This window comes from Halichoerus grypus, chromosome 11 (genome assembly GCF_964656455.1).
Source record: "Halichoerus grypus chromosome 11, mHalGry1.hap1.1, whole genome shotgun sequence".
NCBI lineage: Eukaryota > Metazoa > Chordata > Mammalia > Carnivora > Phocidae > Halichoerus > Halichoerus grypus.
In genome coordinates, this window is record NC_135722.1 from 50,465,019 (window position 1) to 50,479,684 (window position 14,666).

The 14,666-nt window shown below is 42.0% G+C and overlaps 1 protein-coding gene and 1 pseudogene across 1 annotated transcript; both read right to left on the bottom strand.

The window, feature by feature from the left end:
- Window positions 1–218: 218 nt before the first annotated feature.
- OR51D1 (olfactory receptor family 51 subfamily D member 1) lies at window positions 219–1,443 on the bottom strand. Its single transcript, XM_036074410.2, is given in 1 exon segment — window positions 219–1,443. A coding segment is annotated over 1 exon segment (1,017 nt). The 5' UTR covers window positions 1,378–1,443; the 3' UTR covers window positions 219–360.
- An 8,383-nt stretch (window positions 1,444–9,826) lies between these two features.
- Window positions 9,827–11,597, bottom strand: LOC118524296 (AN1-type zinc finger protein 6 pseudogene; annotated as a pseudogene).
- Between the last annotated feature and the right edge of the window lie 3,069 nt (window positions 11,598–14,666).

Here is a 14,666-nt window from a genome sequence, read left to right on the forward strand (position 1 = left end):
TCAAATCTCCTTCACAAGCGCCTGCTGCTGGGAGCACAGCTCACTGACAGGACCAGCTGCGGCCTCTCTGGTCCACCTCCATGTTAGCAGGAAGGCCACACTTGTCCAGGCTACCCCCAGCCAATGGCTTAGTACTGACCCATTCCTGCCAATGTAGGAGCCTTCTGATGAGAAACCTTCACTTGGGGCTGCTCCTTTGGCCTGGCCAAAATGTTCTCAGAACCACACTTCTGTACTGACACATTCCAGATATCTGGAAATAGACAGCCCAGTGGGTTGGATGCTCCAATCACCAAGACAACAAGATCCTAATCCTCTCAGCTTTGGCAGGGATTGAAGGCATTGGGGAGGTTATTCTGCTCACCCACCACCCTGTGAGAACATATGGAGGATCCATGAACGGATCTCCTTGGTCTTGGCTCCATAGACAACAGGGTTGACCACAGGTGGTAATAGTAGGTAGATATTAGCCATAATCACATGGAGCAGGGAGGTAGGGCCCCCCAGCCTGTGCACCACTGAGAGCCCAATGAGGGGCACATAGAAGACCAGGACAGCACAGATATGGGAGACGCAGGTGTTGAAAGCCTTGAGTGCTGCCCCCCGAGAAGACAACTCCAACACAGTCTTCAGGATGAGAATGTAGGAGAGGCCAATGAAGAGGGAGTCCACACCCATCACTGAGAGGATAATGAAGAGTCCGTATACTACACTGACCATGGTGTCAGTACAGGACAACTTCATAATATCTTGGTGCAAACAGAAGGAGTGTGTGACAGTATGTGTTTGGCAGTATAACAACCGCTTCAGGATGAAGGGCAGAGGGAAGAAGAAAACAAATCCCCTAGTCAGGGCAGCTAGTCCAGTCTTGGCCACAGTAGGCCCTGTGAGCACAGAAGCATGTCACAGTGGATGGCAGATGGCCACAAAGCAGTCAAAAGCCATGGCCAGCAGGACAGCTGACTCCATGGCCAACAGAGCATGGATAAGGAACATCTGGGCCAGACAAACATTGAATCCTATCTCCTGGATGCCTGTCAGGAAGAGGCTGGCCATCTTGGGCATGGTGACAGAAGACAGGACTAGGTCAATGGTGGAAAGCATGGCCAGGAAGAGGTACATGGGCTCATGCAGGCACCTTTCCACACAGATGATGAGGACAATGGCCAAGTTGCCCAGAGTGACCAAGGCATACATAAAACACAGTGGAAAAGCCAGCCAAAAGTGTATGTTAGGCCCCAGGCCAGGGATGCCCACCAGCAGGAAATACACTGGGTGTACCAGAGTTCCATTTGGAACGGCCATGACAGGAACCAAGTCCTGAGACTTCTGCATGCCAAGTCCAGGGTCTATGAAGGGGAAAAGGAGAAACACCATTCAGTCATGGCTCAGAGGAGAGAAAGGAATTACAAGGGCACTGGCATCATGATGACAGCAGCAAACAGAAGATAAAGTACTTGTAATTCTGAACTCTAGCCTCTCTGTGCTCTGAGTCTCTTTCTACACACTTCCCAGGGTCCCATTAATCTCAGTGTGTGACAACCCACTCAGAAAACATGCAACAGCTCTTCTTTTCCAGAGCTGAAGCTGTGGACCAGGGCACTACTCTTAACCACTTCTCCAACACAGTGGACCTGCCCAGAATGTTCCACACTGACCCCAGCTCTTCTAGTGCATGTGAGGGTAAAGTTCATTTGGGTCCAGAGTGTAAGGCTCAGTCTGTGATTGCCTTTAACATCCACTCTAATCTGATTAAGGGCAGAAAGCAGGGGTTCTGTCTGGTATGGGGTTTCAAGAGACAGATTTATGTTTAGGCCTGAGGAGCATTTCCCAAACTCCCCTGATAGACTAATCTGAAGCAGTTATTGAAAACACTATTCCCAAGGTCTGACTCCAGGCCCAGAGAATCAGAATTTCCAGGGCCAGGGCGTCCAGAAATCTGATTAAAAACAGTAATTCCTTTCTCCCCAGGTGAATTTTGTTTTTAATCAGGGAAATTTGTGAAAAGCAGTTCTGGTGTTCTGGGAGGTGGGGAGATGGGAGTGAAGAAAGATTATCATTTCTAGCCCCCAACAAAGAAAAGAACAGAATTTTTCATCAGGATCTCTGGAGAGCTGCATGAGAGTCAGTCCTAGATTGTGCTTGACTGGGGTGTGACATGGAAAGGAGACACAGGGGAAGAAAAGCAGTCCATGCTGCGGCTGGTGCTATGTGGTGCCCACAAGCACATCCCCCTTCCACCACTACTCTCCCAGGTGATCACATAACCACAAGGCTCAACTTCCTTTGTCTCATATACCGCTCTGTTCTAGGGCTTCTGTCCTGAGATCCAACCCTAAAAGCTGCTGCCTCTTCGTATTTCTACTCGGACAGCCTATGGGCCTCACACTCATCTTGCCCCAAAAGGAACCCCTTCTGAATGGTACCGCCCACTCACCCAAGTCATCCAGGTCAGGGCAGTTAGTCCCATCCTGACTTTTCTGCTCTTTTACCTCCTCATGTGATTTTACTTTTGCAACTAATCTATTATGACCTTTCCTCCTATTTAACACACCCTCTTTTCCTCCCAATCTCATTGTATCATCCACTCTGCTCTGATTATGAAAAGATCTTCCTAACTCACCTGTCTCCAAACCCAGATATTTCAATGCACCTTCTGCATCGCTGCTATCGAAACAGCAAAACTAGACATGTCAGGCTCCTCTCTTAACAAGTTACTGGTGACTCCCATAGCGCTCAAAGTTGAAAACACGTGGTCTGCATTCAAGGTCCTTCACGGGCTGGCTCAGACTTAACTTTATAGCCCAGCTTCTCAGTTTGTTTTTCATTATGGATCACCCACCACCGCTACCACCACCACACATCTATTTGTCCCACACATGTAACTTCCCTGGATATATTCATTCCCCTTGCTTTGTTTCTTAGGTGAAGGGTAGGAGGATGGAACTGGGGAGTCCTTTCGGGCTCAAGGGAGAGACATAGTTTGCAACGGGCCTCACGATGTTTGAAGAAACTCCTCTTTGGTTGATCTCTGAACAAGGTCTGGGATCCCAGCCGCCGTAATCTGGGAAGCGCGCTCGTAGACAGACTTCTCCAAGTAACCAAGCGAGCTGAGCAGAGGCCCGGCTTCCTCCTGCAATGCTTTCTGGCTGGATCTCTAGGCAAGACTCCTTGCCGCGCCTCGCGCCGCCCCCCTCCCTGGGCTGAGCCTGGCTCACTCAGCAACAGTGCCTCCATCCAAAGCCGTGGCACGTTTATAGCTTCTCCCGGGCCCTAGGGAGTGTGAGGGATAAAGAAAGAGTAAATTACTACAGGCTCCCTGGGAGCCACGCTCCACTCAGGCACCCAAGAAAAGCTGAGCCCTGACTCCTACCCAGAGTGGCTGTGCTGATACTATTCTAAGGCTCAGGAGACTAGAGGGAAGGCGAGTGCCGCCAGGCGGAGAGAAGAGGGATGACCTGCGCTGGAAGAAAGGAGCAACTAAACGGAGGTGTGGGCATGTCCTAGAAAGAGCACAGCCATGGATACTTTGGCTCACACTCCCAAACGCGCTATCCAAGGGGATCCAGACTGTGCTCAGTTAACAGCCTCCTGCTTCTTGATGCTGCCCCCTTGTGGTCAGGTCGGAAAGTTGCAGCCTCATAGCTAACGGGGCCGCAGCTCTGAGGATGACTTTTCAAGGACCAAGGACCTAACTCAGCGGTCTTGAATTTGAACTCCTTCCATTGCAGTACACTGCCCCTTAGTTCTCCTTCCCTCTCAAGCCAACTCTTTCTTCCTTGAGCCATTAATCATAGCTCACCTGTCACACCAGAAATGGGACAGTGTACAGAGGTTATTTAAACGTGGGGCTCTATCAGGAAACAGACATGTCCAAATTGGAGTCCAACCACTTGCTCATGATACGACCACCCTTAGCCTCGGTTTCATGTGAAAAATAAAATGAGATATTAGCAATTCTCCAGTGAATGTTTGTGTTCATTATTATTACTCAAAACAACTGGAAGAGCCAAAGAAATAGGAAATTCAATTGAGATAGTGTGCTACAACAGCCAAAGGAAAAAACACATTGGGAAGGAACAGTGGACAGCAGTACAGAAGGCTGCAGAGAGATCAAGCACTATCGGGACTGAAAATAAAAGATCACTTGTTAGCTTGAGAAAGTCTTGTGGGAAGAGATTCTTGACTGCATCAAGTGAGGAGTAAGTGGGCTAGGAAGAAAGGGAGAAAGTGGGTGTAGGCAACTCTCTGAATAAGTTTGCATATGAAGAGAAGGAGTGAAATGGGAAATAGGTGAAAAATTGATAGCTCTAAGGAGTTTCTAAATGTGTATTTGAGCTACACGAGATTGAACACAAGTATATGGAGTTAATAGAGAAGTTCCCTGTTCTTAACATTCCTGGTGGGGATCTTTAAGGCTATGACCCTTCAGCCTCTATATAGTAACCATGAGAAATCTTACCTGTTCTCATAGCTTCTATTACCAAAACAGGCCAGACTAATATTCTGAACAGCAGACATGGTAATGTCTATTGGAAATCACCATTTTGGTGCCCCTCAGGCACCTCAAACTCAATGCCTCCAGCTAAACTCATTATCTCTGATCCCCAGTCTATGCCCCCAATCTATGTTTTCTGTTGCCTGTCACAAAATGACTCTGTTACCCAGTAGTAACCATTCCATTTTAGATGCTGCTTCTACAAGGAAATCTCTCCTGTAAGAAAACGTTCTCTTGGGGTGCCTTGGTGGCTCAGTCATTAAGCGTCTGCCTTCAGCTCAGGTCATGATCCCAGGGTCCTGGGATCGAGGCCCACATTGGGCTCCCTGCTCAGTGGGGAGCCTGCTTCTCCCTCTCCCACTCACCCTGCTTATTCACTCTCTCTCTGTCAAATAAATAAAATCTTAAAAAAAAAAAAAAGAAAATATTCTCTTATTTCCAGGGGTATCTAAATTCCATTTGTAGATGAATAATGCCATTGTATTTTGATAGAAGATACTGATGGATGTGTCAATACCAAGCCACAAACACCCACCATAAAAGGAGAACATGGTTTTTACCTGAAGATAAAAATGATTTCTTGTGTTAACAACCTGTAATAAGGTAAGAAAAAGAAATGTATGAGATTTAGAAAAAAATTAATCATTATTTGTGGATTAATGATTGTATATGTATAAAAATCCAAAAGAATCCATTGGTAAGTAATTTAAATTAATAAGAAAATATATAAAGGTTGCTGAATACTGATAATTTGAATTAATAAGTAAAAAGTTGCTAAATACAAGGTCAATGTACAAAATTCCACTATATTTCTTTATAAAATACACATGACTTTTTTAAAACATTTACAATGGCATAGAAAAAACACGTATCTGAGAGTAAATCTAACAAAGGTACAGAGCACCTTCTATACAGAAAACCAGAAGGCATCCTTAAAAACAAACTGAGGGTTGCTGGAGTAGAGAGAGATGGGAGGGATGGGAAGGCTAGGTGATGGACATTGGGGAGGGTATGTGCTATGGTGAGCACTGTGAATTGTGTAAGACTGATGAAATCACAGACCTGTACCCCTGAAACAAATAATACATTATGTTAATAAAAAAAAAGAAGGCATCCTTGAGAGAAATTGAGGAATAAATGGAAGAAAAAAACTATGTTCTTTTATAGGAAAACTCAATAATGCAAAAAACTTAATTATTTCCCCAAAATTTTTCTACAGATTCAATGCACTCTTAATAATATCCTAACAGCTCATTTTGTAGAATTTGATAAGCTTAATTAAAAATGTATAGCAAAATATAAATGGCTGAAAATAGCCACAACACTCTTGAAGAATGGAACCAACATGGGAAAACTTGATATATCAAATCTGAAGACTTATATAAAGCTATAGTAATTATGAAAGTGTGATATTGGTGCAGGGTAGACAATTGGGCCAACGAACAAAAATAAAAGCCCAGAAGTACATCTACTCATTTAAGGCCAGTTGGTTTTGTTTTTGTTTTCGTTTTCATTTTTTAAGATTTATTTATTTCTTTGAGAGAGAGCGCATGAAAGCGCACAAGCCGGGGGGGCAGAGGGAGAGGGAGAATCTCAAGCCGACTCTGCACTGAGTGCAGAGCCCAACACGGGGCTCAATCGCAGGACCGTGAGATCATGACCTGGCCAAAACCAAGAGTCAGACGCTTAACCGACTGTGCCACCAAGGCGCCCCAATGACCAGCTGTTATATGACAATGGTAGCACAACGGAGCGATGAGGAAAGGATATTTTTAATAAATGATACTGGAACTGCTGAATATCCATATGGAAAAAAATGAAATTTGAGCCCTAAACTCATACACTCATCACCTTGGAAGATTATAAGTAGACCTATAAAAGGCAAAGCAATTAAACTTTCCAAAGTAATATAAAAGAATATTTTCATGACCTCAGGTACAGATTGGTTTCTTAATGCCAGCTAATTCATTCATGGATATTTATTTGTATGTGACAGGCACTCTTCTAATTGATGGAAATATATCAGTGAACAGAACAGACAAATGTTTTTGTGGAGCTTACACACTACCCACTATGATTTAGCATTACTTAGTAGGTATATCTGTCTAAATATATGCCAAATAGTCTCCTTTTCTTAGAGTTCAGAAATTTTATCTGAAATTATCTAGGTATGGATCTTTCACTTTATGAATGAGCGAGCATCTTAAGACTTGGTTCTTTATGGAAATTTTTTCCTAGTTATTTCCTTGATTATTGATTTCATTCCATCTCCATCACCTCCTTTCCTTCCTTCTGGAATGCCTATATTTGCCCTCCAAGTCTCTTGTCTTTTCTTGCCTACATCTATATATTTGCCGAAAAACAAAGAACTATGCATGACCAATTTGAGAGATTTTCCCAGAACACTGTGCAAAAAGACAATGGCTACTCTGTTTTATTCAGTTTCTCTCTCTCTTTTTTAATTTACACCTTGGAGTTTTAGGGAATCAAGAAAATGCTCCTATCTCTTCTCCCTGTTGGTTCAAAACAACCAAACATTCCCCACAAAATTTGCACACTATGCTTTACTGTTATTGTTTCAAATAATTTGTTATTGTTTGCATATTGCTTTTCTTCTGTAGCCATCTTCTTGTTTTAAGAAAATAGGATTTTCTCAGCTCTCACTAATGTTATGCTTTCATTTTTTTAAGGTTCTCTTACTTCTTCTCTGTTTTTTACTGGGCCATTTGGTTTGATTTCTCATTTCTGTTCTCTTTTTTTTCAAGCTCTGATATTTTTCCACATTAGCTTCCTTTTATCTGTTCATGGTTATGAATGATGGTTTGACAAGTCACTCTTCTTAGCTCACGTACGTTCTCATAACATTCTGCCTTTTCAATGAACAGTAGATTGGGCTTCTTTTTTTTTTTTTTAAAGATTTTATCCATTTGACAGAGAGAGACACAGCGAGAGAGGGAACACAAGCATGGGGAGTGGGAGAGGGAGAAGCAGGCTTCCCTCCGAGCAGGGAGCCCGATGCGAGGCTCGATCCCAGGACCCCGGGATCATGACCTGAGCCGAACACAGATGCCCAATGACTAAGCTACCCAGGTGCCCCTAGATTGGGCTTCTTCCTAGGAGGGTTATGAGGAATAGCTCAGGTGAGCTGGCCACCCATAGTCTAAGACCCAGAGAGACGTGAGGCAGAGCTCTTTCCACAGGTGCCAAATACTGGAGGCTCTGAAGTGAGGGCCTCCCTGCATGGTTTCATGACAGCTTTCCCTCTACCTTATTCTCAACAGATTCACAGGAATCCCAAATTTTAGAATGAATTTTTCTCTCTTTTGTGTGACAGGATTGTATATTCTTGATAAATTTTATCTTCTTAGTTGAATTTTTGGACACACAGAATTAGAAAGCAGAAATCAAAGTTAAGTTGCCATCTTCCCAAAATCCTCCTGAATGCAGGGTTGTGGAGCCAGGGAATCACCTTGGAAGGCAAGAAACTCTCCCATTACATCAAATGGTAAGAGTGGAGTAATTCTAAGTAGGCTAAGGGTGAATTAACCCCAAAGTTGGTAGAGATTTAGTGAGGGCATTTTAGGTCTCTAGGATGTTACTACAGGAAAAAAAAAGAGAGAAATGCAGTTAGAGTCATATCTTACTAACCAGGAAGAGGTAACAACATTTTTAGAAGTTCTGGAAAATATAAAAGCTCAATGAGAAGAAGAAAGAATATAGGAAGACATAGCTAGACCAGGATAGGCCACTCTAGGTCCCTGAAGCCTTAAGCTCTGGAAGAAATCAGCAGCTGTGGTTCAGGAATGAGCTGATCATGATTTTTCTAGCACATGAATATAAACAATAATGGGAAACCGCACAAGAAAGCCAGACTCACAGATGTAAGGAAGTCCAGCACAGTAAGTAGCTGTGGTAGCCACTTTGGTGAGAGCTGGAGTCCTTGTAATCCTACAGGAGATAGAGAGAAATACAAAGAAAAAAAGCAGTTAATAAGGATTGTGGAAAATGTTGGGCCCTAATCTTTGATTGAAATTTGTTTTTGTTGAATATCATGCATCCTGCTCAAAAGAAAGTAGATGTTGTATCCTCAGAAAAAAGCATACTCTCCATGCTGCAATTGGGATGCTTGGAAAGTATGGGGACAAAGGGGATGATGGAAAGGAAAATGTAGAGGTTTTATAATACGCATAATAATACTTAAGGGAAGAATGGGACATTGAAAATTTCTAAATTGAGAAAAGAGAAGTTTTTCATAAACCATTCTCAAAAAGAAGATTGTTTATATAAACAAAGGTTTTTTGGGTTTTTTTTTTCTCACGTTGTGTGGGATTCATAGCATCACTCCTCTAACTTCTTAATTAGAGACACTCCTGAGTCTGGCTCTAGACACCAAACAATGGGCACAGACTGACAAAGAAAACAATTTCGAAAACCTGAAACCACCAATCTTTGTTCTTCCTTTCTGCCCCCTCCATAGACAACATATTTCTCTGTAAGGACTATGGCCTGTGATGGCCACATGCATTTGAACATCCTTTTGACTAGGGAAATGCTATTGTACAATGTGGTGGCCACATTTTGTTCTGAGAACTTACGTCTGTTTTCTAAATTTTATGAATATGGAGTTGGTGTATGTGGTGAGTGTTTGTCATTCATTGTGGCTACACAGCATTTGAATTGGTCTTCCTGTTTGAGGAATTTCCCTCAGTATGGTTCTACATCTCCCCAAGATGGTAGTCATAAACTCAGCTTCCTGGCTAATCAATTTTTCTACCATAATAAAAGCCCCAAAATCACAGGGGCTTACAACAAACATTTTTTCATTCATGTCCTCAGCTGCAGGTGGACTGCCGGGACTCTGATCCACAGGTCTTCTGATCCAGGACCCTAGCTGAAGGAGGAGCTCCTCTTTGGGACCTGTCTTTACTGTGGCAGAGGGAAAATATGAAGAAGTGGTACAAGCATGTCTCATAAATCTTCTGTAGGAAACTGAAACATGTCCTTAGCTCCCATTCGGATGATCCAAGACAGTCACATAGCCAAGTCTGATAAGGGCCTGGGGCAGTATTCTCCACCTATAGGGAGGCACTCTGAGTCATAGGGCCATGGATGGGGTTGGACGTTGCCCTTACAAGAAAATCAATGGGAACGATAATCCAATCTACTACCATGGGATCTAAGTGCTGTCAATCATGTAAACCTGCAAGAAGCCAACTCAGAAGCTAAGAACATAGAGCAGATGCTACGTTGAATCATGCTGGTGAAAATCGTTAATAGAAGAATCCATCTTCTAGACAAAACAGAGATAGAGAGTATAGTGACAGCTTCTTCTTTTTTTTAGGGTTTTCCTTTTTATTTCATGAAAGACTGGTGGATAAACATAAATACAGCACAATTACTTCAGATCATTCTTCGTATTGTATACACACAGACGGATGAATGTAATCTGAAAGAAACCTGCAGTCGGCAATGAAATGCATACAGCTTTTCCTTCCCTTGCTCAAAAAAATTTAAAAACACACAAACTTAGAATTTATCAGCACACACTCTCCTGTGACAAATGACTCAGGCATAAATAGTAGGTGCAAAGAAACCATATGCTAACATATGTAGAACCTTTGTTAATGAAAACCCAGAAACAGCCAAAAGGATGAAGATACATTCAGTGACTGGTAACTAGTTGTGCCCTGAGGGGCGCCATCGACAGAGATCGTGCTGCAGAGAAAAGCTATGTACACACACAATGAGAAAATAAACTGCAAGATCAACGCATGCATGTTTAATACTGGAAAAATCACGGCCCTCCAAAATTTCGCCATATTTGTTATAAAAGCCCTCTGCACCCAACTAAAATTAAAATGATCTTAAAAGGATAATACTTGTAAAGTTAACTTAAGTCTTTTCAGCCACAGAAACTGCAATGGAAATAAATGTTCAGAGTCATTTTCAAAACAAAGACAAAAATCTATTCTTCTGATGACAGGCATGATATAAAGGTCTATGCAAGATACATTGCTCTACATTCCCAATGACTAGGAAAAAAAACCCTCAAGTCAATTTTTAGTTTGCAGATGGTCAAAGGATTTTGTATTCCAGCAGGAGTTCAAATCTTCTGGATCTTTTCACCAACCACTGCTGGATGTTCTTTTCTGATTTTCTCAGCAGCATCAGCTATGTAATTGTAATAGCAATTGTGTACATCGGAGTAACGGTGTACATCACAGTAAACATTTCCACACCGTCATTCAAACCCAGCAAGTCCCGCTTTCTTCCTACACATGAAACAGCGATTCTTTTTTTGTTTTGGTTTTTCAAGAGACTTGCTTTGCTCTTCAGATGGCTGTTGTGCCGTGTCTGACACAGAAGCGTGCAGGTCTTCTGTTTCAGGTCCTGCTTTGTCCACAGATGTACTGTCCACTTGGGAAGATGCTACAGATTCTGATAAAGTGACTGATGTGATACAGGGCTTGGCTGCACAGACGCAGACGTGGAGTCTAGTGGTGACTGAGCGTCCGGGACACCACCGTCAGTGCACTGGACGGGTAAAGATTCAGACAGACTACTGACAGGAGCTGCAGGGGGCCTTATTCTATCTTTGAAGATGTTCCTTATAGCATACTGAACACATGCCATTTGTATGAGGGTTTCCATAAAATCTGCAGCCGGTGGAACAAAGCACAGGCACTTGACAGTGACTAGTTTCTTGAGCCATGTTCCTCTGTTGCACACCACCAAAACCTCCACAATTTTCTATGTGCTTCCTCTCAGATTGCCTTCATTTGAAGCTGTCATAGTGACAGCTTCTAGTGCCCATGTTTGGGAGTAAGATCTGAGTTAACCATGCACATGGAGGTAGTAGTGATCTCTCTACCAGAGTGAACCTACAGAGTAGGGTGATGATGTTCCTGCCCGCATCATCCATGAGCTACCTAATATTCCTTAGTAAGTCCTTTTTCTGATTAAAATACGTTTCTGGAATTTTCAGCTCTTATTATTAGTCAGCCTTTTGGCTGGCTGGCTCCTGACTCAGTCTTTTGCTATCCACGTCCAAGGCAATGAGTTTGGCCAAATACCTCTAAACTCTATCACGCTCTGATGAAGAAACTATCAATTTAATCTTTTCTACTGTAGAAATATGCCTTCTTTTCCATCACCTACTGAATAATACTATAATTATATAGTTGGCCACAAAATATTTTCCCAAAGCAAGGCTGTAATGGCATTTTAAAAATAAGTTTTTATGCAATGTGGTCATAAAATAATAGCAAGCCTAAAAGAAATTACAGTTGACCCTTGCACAATGCAGGGGTTAAGGGCACTAGCCACCCCACACATACCCTATTCAGTCAAAAATCCACATTTAACTTTTGATTCCCCCCAAATTTAACTACTAATACCCTACTGTTAGCCAGAAGCGCTGCTGATAACATAAACAGTCAATTAACACATGTTTTGTATATTATATGTATTATATACTGCATTCTTACAATAAAGCAAGCTAGAGAAAAGAAAATGTTATTAAGTAAATCATAAGGAAAAGAAAATACATTTACAGTACTGTACTCTACAAAATCTGTGTATAAGTGACCTGCACAGTTCAAACCTGTGCTGTTCAAGGATCAGCTGTACTTATATATTTAAAACTTCACTTGTGGTGACCATAGAATAACATAAAGACTTGTCGAATCACTGTGTTATACACCTGAAACCAATGTAATATTGTGTGTCAACTATATTCAATTTAAAAAAAAAAAACCTAATTCAACAACTTCTGGAGAAAACTAAATTCAAAACTGTAGTTACAGTTTATTAGTAACAATGGAAGTGCCATTACAATGTATGGAATATAGTCTGACATAAATTTAGAGAAAGCTTTATACTCCCCAATAAATAAACTAAAAAGTAATGCAAGAAGCAAGGGAAAAAAAAAAGAGAATGAGCAAAAGTGAAATAAAGGAAAATACAATAAGGATAAAATCAGAAAAAAAGCAAGTTAAAATAACCATATATTAACAGGTTCCTTGAATGGAACAATAAATTAGACAGAACTTTGGCAATAAAAATAAGCCTTTCAGGGGGAAAAAAAAGTAGTGGTAAGTACATAATATTAGAGATCATAATCAAGAAAAAGCCAAGAAATGGAGAAAAATAAAAGTTAGTACTTTTAATTTGGGTTGTTGGACCCAATTTCAACATGCGAAGGAGTGGGGTGGTTTTTCCACAGGAACAAGCAATTCTCAGACATGAGCAGGGTGAGAATTCAACTCAATGCTGATAGTGTCTACCCCAAAATAGCATCAGATCCACAGGTTAAGGGTTCAGTCCTACAAGACTGCCTCCCCCCTACACACACACAGGTTGTTACCTGTACTTCTACCTACTGCCTATAAACCACAGGTTCCCCTTTGGGTTCAAATTTGCTAGAGCAGCTCACAAAACTCGGAAGCATTGTACTTACTAGATTACTGGTTTATTATTAATGCATATCACTTGGGAACAGCAATATGAAAGAGATGCAGAGGGCAAGGTCAACAGGAAGAGGTGCAGAGCTCCCATAAGCTCTCTAGGTATGCCACTCTCCCAGCACCTCCACACAGTTACCAACCCAGAAGCTCTCCCAACCCTGTCCACTTGGGTTTTTATGGAGGCTTCATTATGTAGGCATGACTGATCAAATCATTGGCCATTGGTGATCGATTCAACCTCCAACCCCTTTCCCCTCCCCTGGATATCAGAGGTGGGGGGGAAGGTAGGACTGAAAGTTACAACCCTCTAATCATAACATGGGTTCGCCTGGCTACAAGACCCCATCCTTTCTTGAGGTCTAAAAGTCATCTCATTAACATAACAAAAGACACCTTTACGGTTCTCATCACATAGGAAATTCCAAAGGCTTCAGGAGCTCTGTGCCAAACATGGGAAAGAAGGCCAAATATATATTTCTTATTATAAATCACAATATCACAACTTTGCATAATTACACACTCATAAATTATGGAAACATTTACACTCTGAGGATAACTTACTAAAACAAATTAAGAGTTGAAAGAAATCTAAATAGATACCAATATAATGAACTGTAAAGCTATTTCTTATTTTTTAATCCAACGTAACATATCAAAACCAATAACAGTATTTGTGTGGCTCCTTCTTCAGCCAACCATCCAGACACCTTGCTGTTTGTTATATGTAACTATTAGCAGTTGCTATTGTAATACATAGTTATATTCTCATATATAGATACACAAAGATATAAAGATATCTTGGTAACTATACATAAAAATAATATATAAATATACATATTTATTTTTTAAAACATCTCACATACATACATACTTCTATATTCCCATTCACGGCATCTCACACTTAAGCCACACTGAAGTAGGTCGTCTTCTTCCTAATACTGCTCCTTTCCTTTGCCTCTAGAGTTGCTCCCTTCTCTCTACTCCCTGTTCTTAGTCTCTTGGACAACTAAAATACACTCTCAGTGACTCCCCAGTCACTTTCACGGGCCTCCAGTGACTCAGGAGCACTTGCAAAAAAGGCTCTCCACGTCCTCTAGACAGAATTCTAGGTTTTAGCTTCTAGGCTCCCCTTGCCCCTCTATCCCTGACTCTCTTTCCCTGCCTAAGTAAGAGTATTAACAAAGGTCTGTGGCTTTGCTGCTCTGAGCTGGGACTTCTCTCTTAGCTTGGGCTAACATTGAGTGGATGTGGGAGGAAGGCCCTAACTTCCCCTACTTGGACTCTGAGGAAGTGTCTGCCTTGCTTTCTGGAAACTGAAGACAACCTAGAATACTGGAAGAACAGGAGGTCTTATTCTATTATAAAAGGTCCAGAAAGAGACTTTTGAGGTAGAGTGGGGCAACTACCCATCGTCTGAGGTGCACTCCTCTTAGCCTCCACCCCTCACAGGTCTTTCTTCTGACTGCTTGCCACTACCATGGGCAGCTCTCTCCTACCCTCTAAAGTTCAAGCTTAAGCTTGTATGAAACTTAGTGAGGTCCCAGGGTTTGTACCAGCTTCCTACCCCTTCCTTAGCCCTTCCTCAATGCCCTCACCTTCTTTCCTGACCCCCAACCAGTTCTCAATCTTTACTTCTCTTATGGTAACATTCCTTACCCACAGCACAGACACCATCTCACAGCTAGCCACTCACCTTGTTGTCC